Source organism: Giraffa tippelskirchi, chromosome 5 (genome assembly GCF_054371585.1).
Source record: "Giraffa tippelskirchi isolate mGirTip1 chromosome 5, T2T-mGirTip1v1.2.pri, whole genome shotgun sequence".
Lineage (NCBI taxonomy): Eukaryota > Metazoa > Chordata > Mammalia > Artiodactyla > Giraffidae > Giraffa > Giraffa tippelskirchi.
Genome location: NC_137279.1, coordinates 136187101 through 136209849, shown reverse-complemented (window position 1 = coordinate 136209849; position 22749 = coordinate 136187101). Strand labels below are relative to the sequence as shown.

General features: G+C 39.9%; 1 protein-coding gene across 50 annotated transcripts in view; it reads right to left on the bottom strand.

The window, feature by feature from the left end:
* The window catches only part of SSX2IP (SSX family member 2 interacting protein), a 56448-nt gene that overhangs the window by 24221 nt on the left and 9478 nt on the right, over window positions 1-22749 (bottom strand). For 8 of the 50 annotated variants that reach the window (XM_081490068.1, XM_081490085.1, XM_081490076.1 and 5 more), the window contains exons 2-5: window positions 9167-9214; window positions 5845-5976; window positions 4788-4957; window positions 4129-4341 (exon numbers count right to left, since the gene is read on the bottom strand). In XM_081490068.1, coding sequence (XP_081346194.1) covers window positions 4129-4341; window positions 4788-4957; window positions 5845-5887 — 426 coding nt within the window. In that variant the 5' untranslated portion in view covers window positions 5888-5976; window positions 9167-9214. Of the gene's footprint in view, window positions 1-4128; window positions 4342-4787; window positions 4958-5844; window positions 5977-9162; window positions 9215-22749 lie in introns of all 50 variants that reach the window. The other 42 variants (XM_081490101.1, XM_081490112.1, XM_081490107.1 and 39 more) reach the window with 7 other exon arrangements.

Sequence of the window (22749 nt, the reverse complement as noted above, 5' to 3'; positions counted from 1 at the left end):
ATGGTTTGTTTATGTTATTTATCTTCTCAAAGAACCAGCTTTAAGTTTTGTTGATTTTTGCTGTAGTCTCCTTTGTTTCTTTTTCATTTATTTCTGCCCTAATTTTTTATGATTTCTTTCCTTCTACTAACCCTGGGGTTCTTCATTTCTTCCTTTTCCAGTTGCTTTAAAGTTGGGTTAGTTATTTGATTTTTCTCTTGTTCCTTGAGGTGAGCTACACAGAGAAGAGAAGAGGGAGGAGGGAGATAGAGGTGACCAGGAGGAGGAGAGGGGGAGTCAAAAGGGGAGAGACCAATCTAGCCAGTAATCAGTTCCCTAAGTATTCCCCACAGCCCAGAACACCCAGAGAGATTCACAGAGTTAAGCAGAGGAGAGAAGAGGCAAGGAGGAGATAGAGGTGACCTGGGGGAGAAAAGGGAGAGTCAAAAAGGGAGCAAGCAATCAAGCCAGTAATCATATCCCTAAGTAAAAATGGGTACTGAAGATTAAGATTCTTAAAGGTACAAAATTGATGATACCAAAAAGCAAAGATTAAAAATCTAGAGTAGATGTTAGACTCTCAAAAATACAATATTAAAAATACAAAACAAAATCAATCACAAAAATTATAAAAAATACATATATGAGGCTTGCTTTAAAAATAGGGTCTTTTTTTTTTGTAAGGTAATAGTATGTTATAAAAATGAAAATTAAAGGAGTAATAAAGAACTTAAAAATTAAAAAAAAATTTTAATTAAAAAATTATAATAGTAAAAATATATCTAGGAATTTCTCTGGAGGTGTTCAGGGCAGTGTGGGGTCAGTTCAGTTTCAGACAGTTCTTCGTTCCAACGTATACTTTTTCTCAAGGTCTACAGGCCCCTTTCAAGCTTCTTAGTCAATGCTAACTACAAGGTTTTAATCTGTTGCACCTGTCATTTCCAGAGCAGTTCCCTCTTCTTTATTTTGGTTTCCTCTGTTTGCAAGTCTCTTCAGTGTCTAATTTCCACCCTGACACAAGGGGGCGAAGGTGGTCACTTATTTAGGCTCACTTGTTCAGCTGTGCTGTGGAGAGGGAGAAACACTGCAAACAAATATCACTGGCATGTGTGGAGAGTGCTCGCAGTGTATGGACCACAGTGGGTTTGCCCCAGCTCATAGAAGCATGTGCTTTCCCAGTCTACACTGCTCAGGCTCCAGGTTGCTCTGCAGGGGAACTGTCCAAACTGGGCCCTGCATTTCCTGTACTTCTCAAGTCTATGCTGCTCAGGTTCAGGTTTTCAGGTACTCCACAAAGTCACAGACTCGGCTGGGCATGCGTTTTGTGCCCTTCCCAGATCCGAGCAGCTCAGGCGACCAGGTGCTTGGTGAGTGCACTGTCCCAGGTGGGCTGTGTGTCTTAATCACCTCCCCGGTCCCAGCTGCTCGGTTTCCCAGTTACTCCAGGAGAGCGCTGTCTCAGGTGTGCCGTGTGTCTCCTCTGGGTAGCCTATCTCTGGCTGCAACCCTCTTGGCAGATGTCAACCGTCTAGGATCCCGGGAAGACTTGGGTTAGCAACTGGGAGCCTGCTCAGTGTGGTGGAGGATGCTGGTCTCTGGGGTCGAGACAGCCCCTTGCCTTCTGGCTCTGATTGTCACCACCCTGCCCCTCTGCCTCCTGTGGGGGGATGGGCCGATCTGCAGCTGCCTAGCTCTCCTTTGGTATTCGCTCCATTTTTTGTTATGAGAGCAGCCAGGCTGCACCTTAGATTAGAGCTTTTTGCAGTAAAGTTCTTTTTTTTTCCCCCTCTCTCTGGCTATCCCACAGTTGGGGTTGCTATCTCATGTTAGCTCCCTCAGATTGTCCTCAGGGCATTCAGGCCTGGTCCTTACCTAAGCGTGTAACCCATGCCTCCCTGTCCAGCCCACGCTCACTGGTGGCAGACACAAGCATCTTGGCTAGTTCTCTGCTGGGAGTTGCGGTTAGGTGCATATTCTGTAGGGTTTTTTTTTTCCTTCCCCTCCCAGTTATGTTGCCCTCTGAGATTCCAAAACTCCCCACTGACCCGCCAGGGACCCACCAGTGAGAGGGCTTCCTGCTGTTTGGAAACTTCTCCTCCTTCACGACTCCCTCCCCAGGACAGGTCTCTATCCCTAACTCTTTTGTCTTTTTGTCTTTTATATTTTGTCCTACCTCCTTTCAAAGAGAATGGGCTGCCTTTCTGGGTGCCTGGTGTCCTCTGCCAGCGTTCATAAGTTGTTTTGTGCAAATTGCTCAGCAGTCAAATGATCTTTTGATGAATTTGTGGGGGAGAAAGGGGTCTCCCCATCCTATTCCTCCACCATCTGAGGGCCGCCTCCACTAGTGAATGTTTATTCATTCCTCAAATCTCAGATCAAGTGTTACTTCTCTCTGTAGCATTCCTTACCTCTCACACCAAGAATGAATGAAGCAAATAATTACAGATCAACCTGTCCCTTTACAATGGACTACAATCTCCTTGCAAACAGGGACTGGGTTCTACTCATATTTGAAACCCAGTGACTATCACAAAAATTCTTCATAAATTCTGCTCAACAAATTGAGTGAATAACAGGTAGATCTAGAAACTTTTCTAGGATAGATCAGCAACTTCCCCCACTGTACACACATTTCTGTCCATAGCTGATCCAAAATACCTGATTATGGCCCAGGTCAAATCCCAAATTAGAAGATTTCTTGGAAAACACTCTATGCTTTGGGTCGTCATAGTCCCAGATTATCAATATTATTATGTAATTACTCACTAGCTATTTACAAGGTAGTGAACCAAAGGTGCCAAGAAAAAGTTTTAATGCAGAATTACTCCCTTCTAGGACTTGAAGCTTTGGGCTTGTCTAATTCATAAGATCTTCCATAAGTTTCTCTGATTAAAACTAAAATCCACAGCCTTTTAATAAGGTTGGAGGCTATCAACTATCCCCTCTATCACAGTTCCCCAATCAGCCACGGCATACAGAATGTACAAAAACCTAATATTATTATAATAGAGAAAATACACTGTTATATATGTATATGAGCTAAGACGACAACATACGATAGTATTTGGCAATGACAGGCTGGTATGGGCAAGGGCTGCTGAGACACTAAAGTGCTTCCCTATTATATATATTTTATATTATATACTAGAGATTGTATTATTTTCCAACAGAGCTTAGAGATTCAAAATGCTGAGCAGGTTGTTGTTGTTATCTGTCCTTGGAGTGGGGTAAGAGAAGATACAGAAGAAAAATAAGTAGAGATATAGACCAACAGGTGAAAAACTAAACAAAAGATGATTTTCTGAGACTATGCAGATTCAAAGGCTTTTACTTTCACAAAAAAGGAAACCCATTATAGAATAGTATCTTTAAAAAAATTTTGCCTTGAATTGACTATTACCTCCTTTATAATATACAATCATAAGTCCCTACCAGACTGTGATTTGAATACCTTCTTTCCTCTCAATAAATGAGAAATTCATTTCTTAAAGAAATGAATAATACATTTTTTTTTTTTAAAAAGGAATACATCTGTTCCTTTAAAAGGAAAGAATGAAAACAAAGTAGAGCCAGCAACAGATGTTTTATATAGTTCAAGGTAGCAGGTCAATGTAAAAAATATTTATTTTGTTCTGAGAAATAACCAGGTCTCTGAAAGCATTCTTCTCTGGTCCTCTCTAAAGTCCCAGGGATTTCTAAGACTTAGTAGTTATCTGGTCTGCTTTCATTATTGAGCTTTAGCAACTGTGGCAGAGATCACCTCAAGAATATTATTCTTGAAATAAACTGATGCAGCATCTCACAGTAAGATTATTTTAAATTAAGCATCTACTTTATTAAGCAAAACTGGATAGGGTTGGGGGAAGTCCTCATTTTATTTTCCTCAGATGTAAGTATTTCCTGATCTAACTTCCCAAAGATTCAGCAAGACACCGAACAGTTCATAAAATCATCACCTTCAACATGGATATCAGGAAGCAGCACAGTTGATTTCTACAAACTATGCTCACTTTCACTCACCAATTAAAAAAAAATCCTAAAACTTACAAAAAAACAAACTAAAATTTGTTTGATAAAGTCCAATGAAAATTTATAGTATCAAACTACATAGCAATGGCATTGAAATACATACTGAAATGTAATTTCTACCTTAAGTTTTGCATAGCAGTTCTGTAGATGGTCCATATCACTTCCCAGTTTCAGATTCTGTGTTTCCACATTTTCCTGAGCTAGAAGGTTCTTCCGCTGAAGTACAAGTAGCTCATTCATGCAATTTAAAACAGCAACTATATTTAATTCTCTCTTTGTCTCTTTACCTTTGGATTCTTCATATAATGAAGGAAAACCGAAAGTAGTCAATTCCTAGTAGGAGAAAATGTTTTCCTAAAAGTTGGTTACTGACAACTTAGTAAAGAAACAAAAGACAGAAATCTCTTCTGAGAAAAAAAACTATCCTGAGATACTTAAAAGAGTAGTACCTATGCCAAAGGACAAAGAATTAAGAGACCTGGACTCTTCAGCCTCTGCTCTACAATTATCTGTGATCTGGAGTAGGCACTTAGGTTTCTACATGTAAAATAAGGGTAAGACTCCCCCTGGCAGAGCTCCTGGAGTGATGAGGGAGCCAACTGGCTCCAGATAAAACTATTCAGCTGGTATCTAGACTAGATGATCACCAACATTCTCTGCAAATCTAATAGAAGTCCTGGGCCAATATGTAACATATGTGTGCTTGACAAGTTTACCATTCTCATGTTCTATTGTATAATATGATTTCTGTTATTTATTTTATCTTACAAAAAAGTTACCTGATCAAGATATGAGATACTTTGCTCAATATTCTCTTCTGTGCAGAAGGCACTAAAATAACTGTGCACATTTTTTGATAAAGGTATTGAAGAACATAGCACTTGCTGTGAGTATAAACTCGATGGAGACATCTTTGTTTCTGAGGTATATTGAGAGATAGTTTTGCTTTCTGAAAGAATCAATAAAAGGCATTTACATAAATAATTTTCAAAAATGCATGCAAAGCTAATAACATGATCTTCATTACCAAAGATTCTGAATTATAGAAATATTAAGTTTTTTCAAATTAGGGAAAAGCTGGTTTTTGTATGAAAACTATATATTTTCCAAAAAATATACAATAAAGTGGTGCTCTTAGAAGGCATGTTAAGTTGCAACATTCGATCTTAAAAATTAACAGTACTTTAGATTTATAAAACTGTTAGGCAAAACCTACTTGTCTATGCACTCAAACTTTATGCTATTCAAGGAATAAATCACAGAAATATACTGAGGTAGCCAATGAATTTATTTCAAACACAGAAGAATCTCCTCAAGTAATCAACTATTCAGCCAAAGCACTTAACCCTACTGTTGCTGCTGCTGCTAAGTCGCTTCAGTCGTATCTGACTCTTCGCGACCCCATGGACTGCAGTCTACCAGGCTCCTCCGTTCCATGGGATTTTCCAGGCAAGAGTACTGGAGAGGGGTGCCAATGCCTTCTCCGACTTAACCCTACTGCTGCTGCTGCTGCTGCTGCTGCTAAGTCGCTGCAGTCGTGTCCGACTCTGTGCGACCCCACAGACGGCAGCCCACCAGGCTCCGCCGTCCCTGGGATTCTCCAGGCAAGAATACTGGAGTGGGTTGCCATTTCCTTCTCCAGTGTAACCCTACTAATTAGGCACAATTCTTAGCTCTCCCTGATGATTTTACTAAAAAAAGATGAAAATTATATATTTCACTCCTATTTATGTCTCTCTCTAGGTACATCTTCAATATTTATGGTAATTATAGTGTAACTGAAAATTAACCTTTGCAATTACTGTTCTAGCTTACAACTATTCTAAATTCCATTACCTGAAGACAGACCTGGATCTGTAACAGTCATCCAATCTCCCATAGCAATCACCAGAGCCAGGATACCTGAGGAACCAATTCAGCAGTGACACATTCAGCCCAGCTGCTGTCAGTCTTCTATGTAGGCATTTCCTTAGAAAACAAATCACAGAATAAGAGCATTGAAGTAAACATACGAAAGCAAATATGAAGTCAATGTGTCAGAAATAGTCATACGTGCTTCAAACCAGATTCTGTGTTACTCTCATGTACTATCATACAGAACACAGTAAAGCAAAATAATATAAAAACTCTGTGTGTTTGTGTGTGTAAGTTCAGTTCAGTTCAGTCGCTCAGTTGTGTCCAACTCTTTGCGACCCCATGGAATGCAGCATACCAGGCCACCCTGTCCATTAGCAACTCCCGGAGTTTACTCAAACTCATGTCCATTGAGTCAGTGATGCCATCCAACCATCTCAACCTCTGTCTTCCCCTTCTCCTCCCACCTTCAATCTTTCCCAGCATCAGGGTCTTTTCCAATGAGTCAGTTCTTCCCATCAGGTGGCCAAAGTATTGGAGTTTCAGCTTCACCATCAGTCCTTCCAATGAATATTCAGGACTGATTTCCTTTAGGATGAACTGGTTGGATCTCCTTGAAGTCCAAGGGACTCTCAAGAGTCTTCTCCAATACCACAGTTCAAGATTCTAGCTTGTGCTTCATCCAGTCCAGCATTTCACATGATGTACTCTGTATGTAAGTTAAATAAGCAGGGTGACAATATACAGCCTCGAAGTCTCCTTTCCTGATTTGGAACCAGACTGTTGTTCCATGTCTAGTTCTAACTGTTGCTTCCTGACCTCCATACAGATTTCTCAAGAGGCAGGTCAGGTGGTCTGGTAGGAATGACAAACCACTTCAGTATTCTTGCCTTGAGAAGCCCATGAATAGTATTAACAGTGTGTGTGTAAGGATCAAGGTTAAAAGGCTTCTCAAGTTACAGTAAGGTATTTGCATTACTTCGCATAAACAAAGTACATGATCTGACTCACAATATAAATCTAAGGTACAGAATTGTACTAGAATATTGGAGTGGGTTACCATTTCCTACTCTAGGGGATCTTCCCAACCTCGGGATCAAACCCGTGTCTCTTGCATCTGCTGCACTGGCAGGTGGATTCTTTACCACTGAGCCACCTGGAAAGCCCTAATAAATATTTCCAAATTATATCCTTTAAAGTAAAATTCCTACTTTACTTTTTTGAAAAGAAAAAAATTTCTTGGCCAGCATTCCCATTTTTTGTTTGCAGTTTTTACTAACTATATTAGCAAAACTTTTAATTAGTGTTGGGATGGATGCCATGAAATGAATACTCCCATACACTGCTCTCCAGAAACATTACATCAATTTATACTACTACCAAGCAATTCGACAATATGTATCAAAGTCTTAATAATGAAAATATATTTTGATCCAGAAATTGCACTTTTAAAACTTTATGCTAATGAAATAACATTTTCCACAAAGATTCACCCACATATTGTTCCTTATAATATGAAAAAGACAGAAATCACTTATATGTTCCACAGTAGGAGATTGGTTACATAATACATTTATATACTGGAACACTGTGCATCCTTTAAACACAATCATTCAGAATTAGAGTGGCTAACAAATACACAAATACACAAAAGGCAAGAAACGTATACAAATCAAGTAGACTAAGTTTAAGAAACACGTAACCTTTTTAGTCTACCATTCATACTTCTACTTTTCCATAAAGATAACGGAAGTAGTAAATATTTTTCCACCGTAAAAAATTCAAGTGAAATTATAAATGGCAACTGGAAACTGATTTCAAAGTCAGGGACAGGAGGAGAGAGGTGAAGACTGGAGGCAAACTGGAGAACACATGTCAATACTTTGGACAGCTGCTTCCCGCCACAATAAACTGTGGCCAAAGGAGAAAGCAACTTCTATGTTGGTACATCGTTTCATTTTGAGAGATGCTGAGATGCTGGATTTCTCCATGAAATCTCCAAATAATGTTAGCAGCTAATTATAAACATTAACTATGCAAGCTACCCTGTGCAAAGGCAGAATGGCTAGAAGGGGGAGATCAGAGCACCATACATTTTGATCTGAGAGGTGGTTACTTAGGTACACATATCAGTACAATTCGTCAAGCTGTACACTTAAGACCTGTGCGCTTGACTGAATAGAAGTTATACCTCAAACACCACCACTTTTTAATAAGCCAAATAAAATGTGTCTTTAGGCCAGATCTGGACTGTAGATGGAGAGTTTACCATACCACCTCTCTTTTGAATACTAAAGATGTGGGAGAATATTTACAGTATGATATTAAAGTGGGATGAACTCTTTCATTCCTTCAGTAAAATGTTAACTGTGCTACTACACACTGGCATGCTTTTCTAGGCATAGGGAAAGCGCTGCTCTCAGGAAATCCACATTCTGGTGGGGTAGAAATAGATCAGAAGTAAGCAATAACATCACATTCATTGCGATGAAAATAAGGAAAATAAAGCACTAATGAGAGTATGACGAGGGGATATCTGGCAGTCAAGGAAGGCTGCACTGAGATGCTGATGTCTGAGCTGAGACCTAAATGATACGGAATCATCAACCACAAAAAATAGCCAATGACCAGAGAAGCCAAGGTGGAGAAAACACCACATACAAAAACCTAAGATGGAAAGAACTTGGTACATATTAAAAACATAAAACAGCCAGTACACCTGAAGCACAGGAACAGATGTACAAAGTTGGATTTCCTCTAAACTGCAATGAAAAGCTCTTAAAGTGGTTTAGGCAGGAAAGCAACGTGATCCCCTTTAGGCTTTAAAAAAAATATCATTACGGCCACTCTGCCCTTTGAGATTATAGGGGGCAACAGTGGGCACTGAAGAAATCAAGCTACTGCAATAATTCAGGCAAGAAGACCAGAGTTACAGTATGTCTCTTCAGTGAAAGCAGAGACACATGGATAAATTAAGGATGTGTCCTGCAGACAGAACCTTCAGGATTTATAGATGGATTGAAACAAGGGCAAAAGAGAGATGACAATTCCTAGATCACACAGCAACATAAAATATATACCCGTGCAAAACACTGTATGTGATTTGCATACATATTATGCAATTTACAATTATGTGATATCACATATCACAATTATGAGAGAAAATGTCACATATTATACACATAACATATTATGATGTCATACACTTACACACAGAAAGTTTTCTAGTCTGGCACTGATCTTTTGCTATTTTGCTCCTCGTGTTTTGGGAAGAACACCTTGAACTCTAGTACTTGCCACTGACCTTAAATGGGTGTCTTCGGCAACAGGAAGAACAGGATGAGAGTTGAATCTGCACTCAGAAAGAAAAATGATCTCACTTTTGGTTTTCAGAAATAGTAGCTATAAGCAAAACAGAATCCAAGGGACAATAAACCTAACAATTCTAACCTGGCTCTGGTTTGGGTAAGTTACTTTAACTTCTCCAAGCCCTAGTTTTCTCACTGGTAAATCGCCATTATCTTCTAAAGATTCAGACAATGCACATAAAATATTTATTTAGCAACTGCCTGGCATATGGGACACATGTAATTAATATCAGTTGTTATCATAACCATCCCAACATGGATCTGATTGGTATAAATGACAGGATTCTAAAACCTGTAACAAAATGCATTGCTGCTCTCAATAAGACTTCAACATAAATCCTCAGAAGATCTGAGACACATCATTAGAAAACATTACATTGGCTCTAAGTGCCTTTGCTCCTCATACAGAAAGATCGTTAAACACCAAAATGTGTATACTATAATTTGTTTTTGTTCAGTCGCTAATTCGTGTCTGACTCTTTGCAACCCCATGGACTACAGCATACCAGGCTTCCTTTTCCTCCACTATCGCCTGGAGTTTCCTCAAGTTCATGTCCATTGAGTCGATGATCTACCACATATCCACACTTTAAAACTGTAATTTAAGTCAGTTACTCTTAACCGTGTATTTAGCTCTCCAATGTCTACAGGTTTCAACAGTACATTGTTCCCTGTCCTGTTAAAAACAAAAACACAGTTGCAAAATATTCAGATTTAGTTAAATATCCAAAGTGAAAACCAAAACTACATTTTGAAGTGCTATGAAACAAAACAGGAACACTATATGATTCCACACCATTGAAAGTCTGTATGTATCCTCTTCTGTTCAATGAGGCACCAAATTATACACATTGAGGCTTGTGATAAATGTCACCTAGCCAGCTTATTCAAGAACAGAGATTAATACACATCAATATGCATCCCAAAAGAGAATAATTTACACAAAGTATTCTATACTTGTCTCCTGAGAAACCTATATGAGTGAGGGTCAAGAAGCAATAGAACCAGATATGGAACAACTGACTGGTTCAAAATTGGGAAAGGAGTACATCAAGGCTGTATACTGTCACCCTCCTTAGTTAAATTATATGCAGAGTGAATTCAGTTCAGTCACTCAGTCATGTCTGACTCTTTTTGACTCCACGGACTGCAGCACGCCAGGCTACCCTATCAATCACCAATTCCCTGAGCTTACTCAAACTCCCGTCCATTGAGTCGGTGATGCCATCCAACTATCTCATCCTCTGTCGCCTGCTTCTCCTCTCACCTTCAATCTTTCCCAGCATCAGGGTCTTTTCCAATGAGTCAGTTCTTCACATCAGGTTGCCAAAGTATTGGAGTTTCAGCTTCAGGATCAGTCCTTCCAATGAATATTCAGGACTGATTTCCTTTAGGATGGACTGGTTGGATCTCCTTGCAGTTCAAGGGACTCTCAAGAGTCTTCTCCAACACCACAGTTCAAAAGCATCAATTCTTCAGCACTAAGCTTTCTTTATAGTCCAACTCTCACATCTGTACATAACTACTGGAAAAACCATAGCTTTGACTAGATGGACCTTTATTGGCAAAGTAATGTCTCTGCTTTTTTAATATGTTGTCTAGGTTGATCATAACTTTTCATCCAAGGAGCAAGCGTCCTTTAATTTCATGGCTACAGTCACCATCTACAGTGATTTTTGAGCAAAAAAAATAAAGTCTGTCACTGTTTTCACTGTTTCCCCATCTATTTCCCATGAAGTGATGGGACTGGATACCATGATCTTAGTTTTCTGAATGTTGAGTTTTAAGCCAACTTTTTCACTCTCCTCTTTCACTTTTAGCAAGAGGCTCTTTAGTTCTTCGCTTTCTGCCATAAGGGTGGTGTCATCTGCGTATCTGAGGTTATTGATATTTCTCCCGGCAATTTTGATTCCAGCCTGTGCTTCATCCAGCCCAGCAACTTGCATGATGTACTCCGCATATAAGTTAAATAAGCAGGGTGACAATATACAGCCTTGATGTACACCTTCCCCTATTTGAAACCAGTCTGTTGTTCCATGTCCAGTTCTAACTGTTGCTTCTTGACCTACATATAGATTTCTCAGGAGGCAGGTAAGGTGGTCTGGTACTCCCATCACTTTAAGAATTTTCCACAGTTTGTTCTGACCCACACAGTCAAAGGCTTTGGCATAGTCAATAAAGATGTTTTTCTGGAACTCTCTCGCTTTTTCGATGATCCAGCAGATGTTGGTGATTTGATCTCTGGTTCCTCTGCCTTTTCTAAATCCAGCTTGAACATCTGGAAGTTCACAGTTCACGTACTGTTGAAGCCTGGCTTGGAGAGATTTTGAGCATTACTTTGCTAACATGTGGAAGTGAAAGTGAAGACGTTCAGTAATGTCAGACTCTTAGCAACCCCATGGACTGCAGCCAACCAGGCTTCGCTGTCCATGGGATTGTCCAGGCAAGAGTACTGGAGTGGGTTGCCACTGCCTTCTAACATGTGAGATGACTGCAATTGTGCGATAGTTTGAACATTCTTCACCATTGCCTTTCTTTGGGATTGGAATGAAAACTGACCTTTTCCAGTCCTGTGGCCACTGCTGAGTTTTCCAAATTTGCTGGCATATTGAGTGCAGCACTTTCAAAGCATCATCTTTTAGGATTTGAAATAGCTCTACTGGAATTCTATCACTTCCACCAGCTTTGTTCATAGTGATGCTTCCTAAGTCCCACCTGACTTCACATTCCAGGATATCTGGCTCTAGGTGAGTGATCACACCATCGTGGTTATCTGGGTCATGAAGATCTTTTTTGTATAGTTTCTGTGTATTCTTGCCACCTCTTCTTAATATCTACTGCTTCTCTTAGGTCCCAACCATTTCTGTCCTTTATTGAGCCCATCTTTGCATGAAATGTTCCCTGGGTATCTCTAATTTTCTTGAAGAGATCTCTAGTCTTTCCCATTCTATTGTTTTCCTCCATTTCTTTGCATGGATCACTGAGGAAGGCTTTCTGATCTCTCCTTGCTATTCTTTGGATCTCTGGATTCAAATGGATATAGCTTTCCTTTTCTCCTTTGCCTTTAGCTTCTCTTCTTTTCTCAGCTATTTGTAAGGCCTCCTCAGACAACCATTTTGCCTTTTTGCATTTTTACTGGGGATGGTCTTGATCACTGCCTCCTGTACAATGTCACAAACCTCCATCCATAGAGTTCAGGGACTCTATCAGACCTAATCCCTTGAATCTATTTGTCACTTCCACTGTATAATCATAAGGGATTTAATTTAGGTCATACCTAAATGGTCTAGTGGGCTTCCCTACTCTCTTCAATTTCAGTCTGAATTTGGCAATAATGAGTTCATGATCTGAGCCACAGTCAGCTCCCAGTCTTGTTTTTGCTGACTCTATAGAGCTTCTCCATCTTTGGCTGCAAAGAATATAATCAATCTGATTTCAGTATTGACCATCTGCTAATGTCCCTGTGCATAGTCTTCTCTTGTGTTGTTGGAAGAGGGTGTTGGCTATGACCAGTGCGTTCTCTTGACAAAACTGTTAGCCTTTGCCCTGCTTCATTCTGTCCTCCAAGGCCAAATTTGCCTGTTACTCCAGGTATTTCTTGACTTCCTACTTTTGCATTCCAGTCCCCTATAATGAAAAGGACCTCTTTTTTGGGTGTTAGTTCTAGAAGGTCTTGCAGGTCTTCATAGCACGATTCAAATTCAGCTTCTTCAGGATTACTGGTTGGGACACAGACTTGAATTACTGTGATATTGAATGGTTTGCCATGGAAATGAACAGAGATCATTCTGTTGTTTTTGATATTGCACCGAAGTATTGCATTTCAGACTCTTTTGTTAACTATGAGGGCTACTCCATTTCTTCTAAGGGATTCTTGCCCACAGTATTAGATATAATGGTCATCTGAGTTAAATTCACCCATTCCAGTCCATTTTAGTTCACTGATTCCTAAAATCATGCCATCTCCTGCTTGACCACTTCCAATTTACCTTGATTCATGGACCTAACATTCCAAGTTCCTATGCATTATTGCTCTTTACAGCATCAGACTTTACTTCCATCACCAGTCACATCCACAGCTGGGTGTTGTTTTTGCTTTGGCTCCATCTCTTCATTCTTTCTGGAGTTACTTCTCTACTGTTCTCCAGTAGCAACCTGGCATCTGTTCATTTTTCAGTGGCCTATCCTTTTGCCTTTTCATGCCTTATTCATGGGGTTCTCAAGGCAAGAATACTGAAGTGGTTTGCCATTCCCTTCTCCAGTGGACCACATTTTGTCAGAACTCTCCACCATGACCCATCTATCTTGGGTGGCCCTACACGGCATGGCTCATGGCTTTATTGAATTAGACAAGGCTGTGGTCCATGTAATCAGTTTGATTAGTTTTCTGTAATTGTGGTTTTCATTTTGTCTAATGGATAAGGATAAGAAGCTTATGAAAGTTTCCTGATGGGAGAGACTGACTGAGGGGGAAACTGCACCTTGTTCTGATGGGCAGGGCCATGCTCAGTGAATCTTTAATCCAATTATATGCAGAGCACATATGAAATGCCAGGATGGATGAAGCACAAGCTGGAATCAAGACTGCCCAGAGAAATATCAACAACCTCAGATATGCAGATAACACCACTCTTATGGCAGAAAGTGAAGAGAAACTAAAGAGTCTCTTAATGAAGGTGAAAGAAGACAGGGAAAAAGTTGGCTTAAAACTCAACGTTCAAAAAAACGAAGATCATGGTATCCAGTTCCATCAGTTCATGGCAAACAGATGGAGAAACAATGGAAACAAGTGACAGATTTTATTTTCTTGGGCTCCAAAATCACTGCAGATGGTGACTGCAGCCATGAAAGTAAAAGACGCTTGCTCCTTGGAAGAAAAGCTATGACCAACCTAGACAGAATATTAAAAAGGAGAGACATGACTTTGCTGACAAAACGTCCATCTAGTAAAAGCTATGGTTTTTCCAATAGTCACGTATGGATGTGAGAGCTGGACCATAAAGAAAATTAAGCACCAAAGAACTGATGCTTTTTAACTGTGGTGCTGGAGAAGACTCTTGAGAGTCCCTTGGACTGCACGGAGATCCAACCAGTCCATCCTAAAGGAAATTCGTCCTGAATATTCATTGGAAGGACTGATGCTGAAGCTGAAACTCCAATACTTTGGCAACCTGATGTGAAGAACTGACTCATTGGAAAAGACCCTGATGCTGGGAAAGATCAAAGGCAAGAGAAGGAGACGACAAAGGATGAGATGGCTGGATGGCATCACCAACTCGATGGACATGCGTTTGAGCAAGCTCCAGGAGTTGGTGTTAGACAGGTAAGCCTGGCGTTTTACAGTTCATGGTGTCGCAAAAAGTCTGACACGATTGAGCAACTGAACTGAACTGCATCTGTAACCCCCAATTCTCTTTATATAGCATGGATTAGAGTAGCTGCCCAAATTCCTAAAATCATGAGTGAATTTTATGAGAAGACTTAAAGACTAAGAATTCAATATCTTGTGAAAGATACTTCATTCATTTAAGATGGATGGGAACGGTCATGAAATAGAGAAAAAAAATCTATAAAGTAATCCGTAAGTAAGAATTTTTTCTCCTATACATCAAAAAGACATAGTTTTGTTCTTTCCTAGTGAATAACATATAGGCATATAATAAACTTTCCCATTTCAAGTACTTCTCAATGTACATTCCAATAAATCTTCATAAGAGAAAACCTTACTAATTGCAGTAAAATTGCAAACTTCAGTAAAAATGTTATCTCACTATTTCTGAAGAACTACTTTGGCATCTATCTATGTTGCTATTGGCCCCAAGTACAATGTCATATTCCTCAGTGTAAAATAAGCAAGAGTAATATGGTCTTTTCTGGGTGGAATATGCTGAAGTCAAGAATTAACAGGTACCCATTTTTTAGGTTAGAATCCTGGCAGAAAATTGAGAAGCAGTGAGGCTGCATATTAAAAAGCAGAGCCATTACGTTGCCAACAAAGGTCCGTCTAGTCAAGGCTATGGTTTTTCCAGTAGTCATGAATGGATGTGAGAGTTGGACTGTAAAGAAAGCTGAGCGCCAAAGAATTGATGCTTTTGAACTGTGGTGTTGGAGAAGACTCTTGAGAGTCCCTTGGACTGCAAGGAGATCCAACCAGTCCATCCTAAAGGAGATCAGTCCTGGGTGTTCATTGGAAGGACTGATGTTGAAGCTGAAACTCCAATACTTTGGCCACCTCATGGGAAGAGTTGACTCATTGGAAAAGTCCCTAATGCCGGGAAGGATTGGGGGTAGGAGGAGAAGGGGACGACAGAGGATGAGATGGTTGGATGGCATCACCGACTCAATGGACATGGGTTTGGGCAGACTCCGGCAGTTGGTGATGGACAGGGAGGCCTGGCGTGCTGCGATTCATGGGGTCGCAAAGAGTCGGACACGACTGAGCAACTGAAATGAACTGAATGGGGACAGTTGAACATAACGATTTACAGTTTCTGAAAGAAAATGAGGATTTTAGTAAGTTTCCAAAAAGAAATCTGTCCCTCTTCATGTCAAAGTATTTTCTTTCATTATGTATTTATTTATATTACAGATAGGAAACTCGGGCTCAAGGAAGTCAACAGGGCTGCCTGAGGTCACGCTTGTAATGGGTTATGAAGTTCAGTTCAGTTGCTCAGTCGTGTCTGACTCTTGAAGCCTAGACACAAATCTCCATCTTTAAACTGGTGCTCTTTTCACTCTACCATTCAATCTTTCAACACTGTACACACAAATCCATCAATGAATCTATTTATGTTAAAAGTAGAATATAATGAAAGATTTTCATCAAGGTTCTTTAAAAGACTGAGTACCTCTAATTCACTTTAAATGATTCCACTCAGAACACACAATTCTTAAAGGATCTTACCTACTATTTAAATTGAGGTACACTTCTAAACTTCTCCCCTGCTGTGCTACCAACAATAGCTTTTTACTCATTTATGAACATTTTGCTTTAAAAAGGCATAAAGACAACACCTAGAAATGAGACCAGTTCCACAGACAGTTTAATGAGGCTGGAAATAAGTCATTTTACCATTTATCCCTAAAATATTAAGACATCATCAAATACAAGTTTATGGATCTTTAGCAAGAACATTTGTGTTTCTTGGTTAATTACATGTGTTTTTTCCAATAGAAATGTTCTTGCCTGGTTCTTCTTCCTTCTCCCCCCAAAGACTCAGGGTTGCACAATATATATCAACCACTTATAGAATTTTGGGGTAGGCAGCCTGTAGGATGGCCCCGAGTCATTCCTGTATATACCTTTTCTTCCTTCAGTGTGGGCTGCATTTAGCGACTGCTGCTGCTAAGTCACCTCAGTCGTGTCCGACTCTGTGCAACCCCATAGATGGCAGCCCACCAGGCTCCCCCGTCCCTGGGATTCTCCAGGCAAGAGTACTGGAGTAGGGTGCCATTGCCTTCTCCGCATTTAGTGACTAGCTACTAATAAACAGAATAAAGCAGAAGTGATTGGATTTTACTTTCATTAGGTTATAAAAAAGGCTGTGCCTGACATTTGGGGTCATTCCTGGTGGCTCAGATGGTAAAGAATTTGCCGGCAGTACAAACTGGGTTTGATCCCTGGGTTGGGAAGATTCCCCTGGAGAAGGGAATGTCTACCCACTCCCATGCTCTTGCCTGGGAAATCCGAAGGACAGAGGAGCCTGGCACACTACAGTCCACGGGGTCTCAAAGAGTTAGACAGGACTGAGCGACTAACACTTTCACACTTCCACTCACTCAAGGTATCTTGGATCCCTCTTTCTGGGGAAAGCAAGCTGTCATAGCTGTCCCGTTGTGAGCAGCCCCATGAAAGGCCAATGTGACAAGGAACCAATGTCTCCAGCCAACAGTCAGTGAGGGCTTGAGGCCAGCCAGGAGCCACCCAAGTGAGTCTGGAAGTAGATCCTCCCCAGTCAAGCCTTGAGATGTCTGCAACCTTGGCCAACACCTACAGCAGCCTAGTGAGAGACCTTGGGCCAGAGGCACCCAGCTAAGTGGCACCCACACTCCCAATGGACAAAAACTCAGAGATAAATGACTTTAAGCTGCTATTTTAAGCTGCTAAATTCTGGAGTAATTATGCAGCAATAGATAACACGAGTTTATATACATATATATGTATTACATTTCTGAGTCCCTTCCATAATTACGTTTCCTGCTGAAACATAACTAAACTGATACCATGCACTACAAAAGCAACTCATCAGGTTTATGAAAATGATATCATGCAGTAATACAATGAATCATTCCATATAATTTTAGTTCACTAGTTTATGAACTTCTAAACAATGGCACCCCACTCCAGTACTCTTGCCTGGAAAATCCCATGGACGGAGGAACCTGGTAGGCTGCAGTCCATGGGGTCGCTAAGAGTCGGACATGACTGAGCAACTTCACTTTTATTTTTCACTTTCATGCATTGGAGAAGGAAATGGCAACCCACTCCAGTGCTCTTGCCTGGAGAATCCCCGAGACGGTGGAGCCTGGTGGGCTGCCGTCTATGGGGTCGCACAGAGTTGGACATGACTGAAGTGACTTAGCAGTTTAGCAGCAAACTAGGGTGGGAAATGTATTCATCTTTGTATCCAACAGTTCCTGAAACACAGAAGGTGCTCAAGCACACATTTATGACATGAACCAAGTCCCCCATCTGGCACACTCACTTTGGCCTGTGTGCTCCACTCGTGCTTTCTTCTTTCACCTGCCCCCAAACTAACATTTCTTCAAAGCCCAGCTCACCCACCATCATCCTGTTCACATAGTCCAAGGAACTCTATTCTCTGGGTCCTTCTAGTTTATTTCACTTTTCCCATCTAGATTCCTGAGTCACATTCTCCACTTCTGTACCCACCTCCCATTTTAGTAGAATAATCCACGAATACCCAAGTAAATAACTGATAATAAATTAGCACATTCATTACAGCAACCAAAAGTGGATAAACAGAAACAGCAATGGAAGAGAAGCACAAGATGTGAGTCCTTTAGAGAAAAGAACTACTCTTCATCATCTCCCAAATCTCTCCTAACACTTCTACCCACGGAAAGAGAGCTTGGCAGAAACGTAAGTGATGTTTTGAGTACAAGATTTCTTTCACAGAGTACATTATTTTAAGTGTTCTTTTCAAGTTCACTTGAAATTCAAACTTGAGAAGGCACAACTGCCTACCTAATCAGAGTTCTAAGACAAACTTCAATCAAGTGTCAGAAAATACTGCTTTTTTCATTATACAGGAAGGTAGTAACATGATACTATCTGGGCTTCTAAACATTATACAGAATTTTCCACAAATAACCAACTAAAGTCTTTGCTAAAATCTCACAAAGTTAGAGTTACCCAACTTTGGGTTAATAAAATAAAATTCTTAAAACTAAGTCTTTAAACACTAGTTCTTACAAATTCAGCCATAAAACTTTAGAATTTAGTTATCTGCATACTTTAATAAATGCTATTACTCTCAAAAACCAAATACTTTATGATTACTCGGAAAAATACTATGTTTTACTATGATTTTATTCAAAGTAAACTATAGCTTTCAATTCAATTATTAATACCTCTGTTACCTTACACAAAACTATTCAGATATGCATATCAGTACAGATAAATACTAAATTCAACCTCTTAGAATCTACTTTTTTACAAATTTAAAATCTAAATGATTTCATCTGTGTGGCATAATAGTATAGATTTTTCCATAGAAATAAATTATTCTCCATAAATTAAATTTTAATATATATATCTGAATGGCTGAAACTCAAAATCTGATATCCCTTTAATCACCCACCCTGTTGCTGAGTTTGTGGCTCTGAGGACCTACAGTTGGGGACTCATTGCAAATACTGTGAGCCTCACAGGTCTAGGGCAGACAGGTCATATCCTGACCAAGTCTCTTTCAGCTGGTTTCCTCACCCAGAAAACAGGGTGATACTACCTACTTTATAGGGTGATACTACCTACTTTGTAGGGTGGTTATGGGTATTTAGTGACATAAGTGGTAATAACTAAGTACCAAATACCTAGGGAACTGATCTAACAAACACATGTCAGGTGCTGTTCTAAATGCTTTAAAACTTTATCAGGGCAACCTTCATAACAACCCTGAGTCATCACATTATTTCCCTTTTCAGTGATAAGGGACATGAAGTACAGAAAAGCTAGGTAATCTGCCCAAGGTCACACAGCTGGCAAGTGGCAGATTCGGAGGACTGCCCACTCCACACTCCAGAGCCCAGGTTGCTGCTTCATGGATGAGAGGCCCAAGAACATTATCTGTTACCTCCACTCATTAGAGCATTTGGGGAAAACTGTACAAAATAGTGTGCAGACACAAACTGCAGGAAAATTTTTCACATGTATCCTTTTGAGCTGAGTGGATACAATTGCCGTGAAGCTCCAAGTCAGAATCTTCCATTAGAAAGCTACCCTCTTACCAGCTTAGGGAGCAGGAAGCTATATTAAATACCTTATAAACACCTTGACCCAGATACTGCTGCAGTATGAGAAACAGTACTGAAAGCACAGGGTCCAAAGTCAGACCACCTGGTTTCAAACTCAGTTCCAGCACTTATAAGGCAAGTGGCTCTGAATAGAAATCTCTGGACCTCTTTTTCTTTATCTACAAAGGAGAGTAAAACCAGTCTTTACCTCAAAGGATTATGATAAAAAAAATCCAAATTAAATAATTATGGTTAAGTTATAAACTTAGCTTTAAATTTACTTGATAACTTTACTAAATAAGTATATTCATGCAAAGGACTTAAAACAAGGTCTTGGGTATATGGTAAGTGCTCAATAAATGTTAGCTATTAGATATATTACTAATTTGGAATATTTCCATGATATTTTATAAGTTAAAAAAAGGCTTCAGGACAATAACATGATCTTATTTGGTCTTTTTAAAAAATCTAAACAATGTTCAAACTACCATACAATTGTGCTCATTTCACCTGCCAGCAAGGTAATGCTCAAAATCCTTCAAGCTAGGCTTCAACAGTACATGAACCGAGAACTTTTCAATGTACAAGCTGGATTTAGAAAAGGCAGAGGAACCAGAGATCGAACTGCCAACATTTGTCAGATTACAGAAAAAGCAAGGGAATTTAGGAAAAACATCTACTTCTGCTTCACTGACGAGGCCAAAGCCTTTTACTATGTGGATCACAACTAACTGTGAAAAGTTCTTAAAGAGATGGGAATACCAGACCACCTTACCTGCCTCTTGAGAAACCTGTATGCGGGTCAGGAAGCACTTAGAGATGGACATGGAACAACAGACTGGTTCAAAATTGGGAAAGGAGTACATCAAGGCTATATATTGTCACCCTGCTTATTTAACTTCTATGCAGAGTACATCATGAGAAATGCCAGGCTGGATGAATCACAAGCTGGAATCAAGATTGCCAGCAGAAATATCAACAACCTCAGATATTCAGATACCACCCTTATGGCAAAAAGTGAAGAATTAAAGAGCCTCTTGATGAAGGTGAAATAGGAGAGTGAAAAAGTTGGCTTAAAACTCAACACTCAAAAAACTAAGATCATGGCATCTGGTCCCATCACTTCATGGCAAATAGATGGGGTAAAAGTGGAAACAGTGGTAGATTTTCTTTTCTTGGGCTCCAAAATCACTGCTGATGGTGACAGTAGCCACGAAATTAAAAAACACTTACTCTTTGGAAGAAAAGCCATGAAAAACTTAATAGCACATTAAAAAGCAGAGACATCACTTTGCCAACAAAGGTCCATATAGTTTAAGCAAGGTATTTCCAATAATCATGTATGGATGTTGAGAGATGGACCATAAAGAAGGTTGAGCACCAAAGAACTGATGCTTTTGAACTGTGGTGTTGGAGAAGACTCATCTTGAGAGTCCCTTAGACTGCAAGGAGATCCAACTAGTCCATCCTAAAGGAAATCAGTCCTGAATATTCATTGGAAGGACTGATGCTCCAATACTTTGGCCACCTGATGTGAAGAGCTGACTCACTGGAAAAGACCCTGAGGCTGGGAAAGACTGAAGGTAAAAGGAGAAGGGGATGACAGAGGATGAGATGGTTGGATGGACATGAGTTTGAGCAAACTCCAAGAGATAGTGAAGGACAGGAAAGCGTGGCGTGCTACAGTCCATGGGGTCGCGATTGAAACAACAATATACAAATGTATGTACAAATGTAAGTTTTGCTCTATAAAGTTTGTGTAAGAACAGAAAAAATTAGAAGACAAGACCAAGACCAACCTGGGAGTAGAAAAGAGAAGGACAAAAGCAGGACATCCATCCCCTTCACAATGTATTTTCACACACAAAGGTATTATGAATAATCCCTTTCTTTGTGCCTTCCAAATTTTCTATAAGTGAATGTGTTTTTCATATAATGAGAAATAAAATCCACATTTTAAAAAGGCAATTACAGAGATAAGCAGAGAAAATAGGGGAGAGTAGCACCAAAACTCACCAAAACTAAAAGCAGAACGGCATGAGTGATAAAAATAAACATTTATCTTCAGGCTAATCAGTTAAGCTGCACTATCAACACACAAAGGCAAGTGGCCCTGAAGGGCAAAAATTGATTAGAAATATACAAATGTCCCAGAGTTATTCAGACAGTCAATTATGTAAGTGAAATAGAACTTTACCAGAGGTCAGTAGTTTGTAGTTTTAGATGGCAACCCAGCAATCTACAAAAATTTGAAATGCATAAGTCTTTCTACTAATCAATTATACTTCTAGGCATCTATTACCACATAGTCAATTATACAAGTTAGCAAGCATGACACATAAGAACACTGTTGACTACAGCTTTATTTTTAATGGCAAGAAATTGGAGAAAATTTAAATATTAATAGGGAGGGAATTCCCTGGTGGTCCAGTGGTTAGGACTCCATGCCTCCACTGCAGGAGGCCCTGATCCATGAATTAAGATCCCACAAGCCCCATGATGCAGCCAAATGAATGAATGAATAAATATCAATAGAGAAACAGTTAAAAATCAATATATATGGTACAGCCAGAAGAAGGGGTACTCTGGAATAAATAAAGTGAAGTAGATTTGCATGTATAGTGTGAAAAAGAAGTGATGAAAAACAAAAATATTTTGATCACCAATTTTTTGCTAAATTATCTAAATACATTTAGGAGAACACTACGGAAAGGTTACGCACTGTTAGTAAGGACAGCCCTGGGGAATGGGATGCCTGAGTGTAGTGAGGGGCGGGCCAGTGTTTTCACTTCTACAGCACACCTTTATATAGCTGGATATTCTAGGGCATGTAGTGTTCTGCAACATTTTTAGAGGCAGTGGATTCATGCACAGTTAATGAGACGGTATGGATGCACTTTAATCCCAGAAAGGAGCACCCCTGCCTTTTAGTGGAAACATCAATGTAGACAAATGATAAACGCTCCCCATCAATCAATGACACTTCCAGAACCTACCCCCTCCTCACGATCACATATACAAGTGAGCAACGGTGCTGCACTCT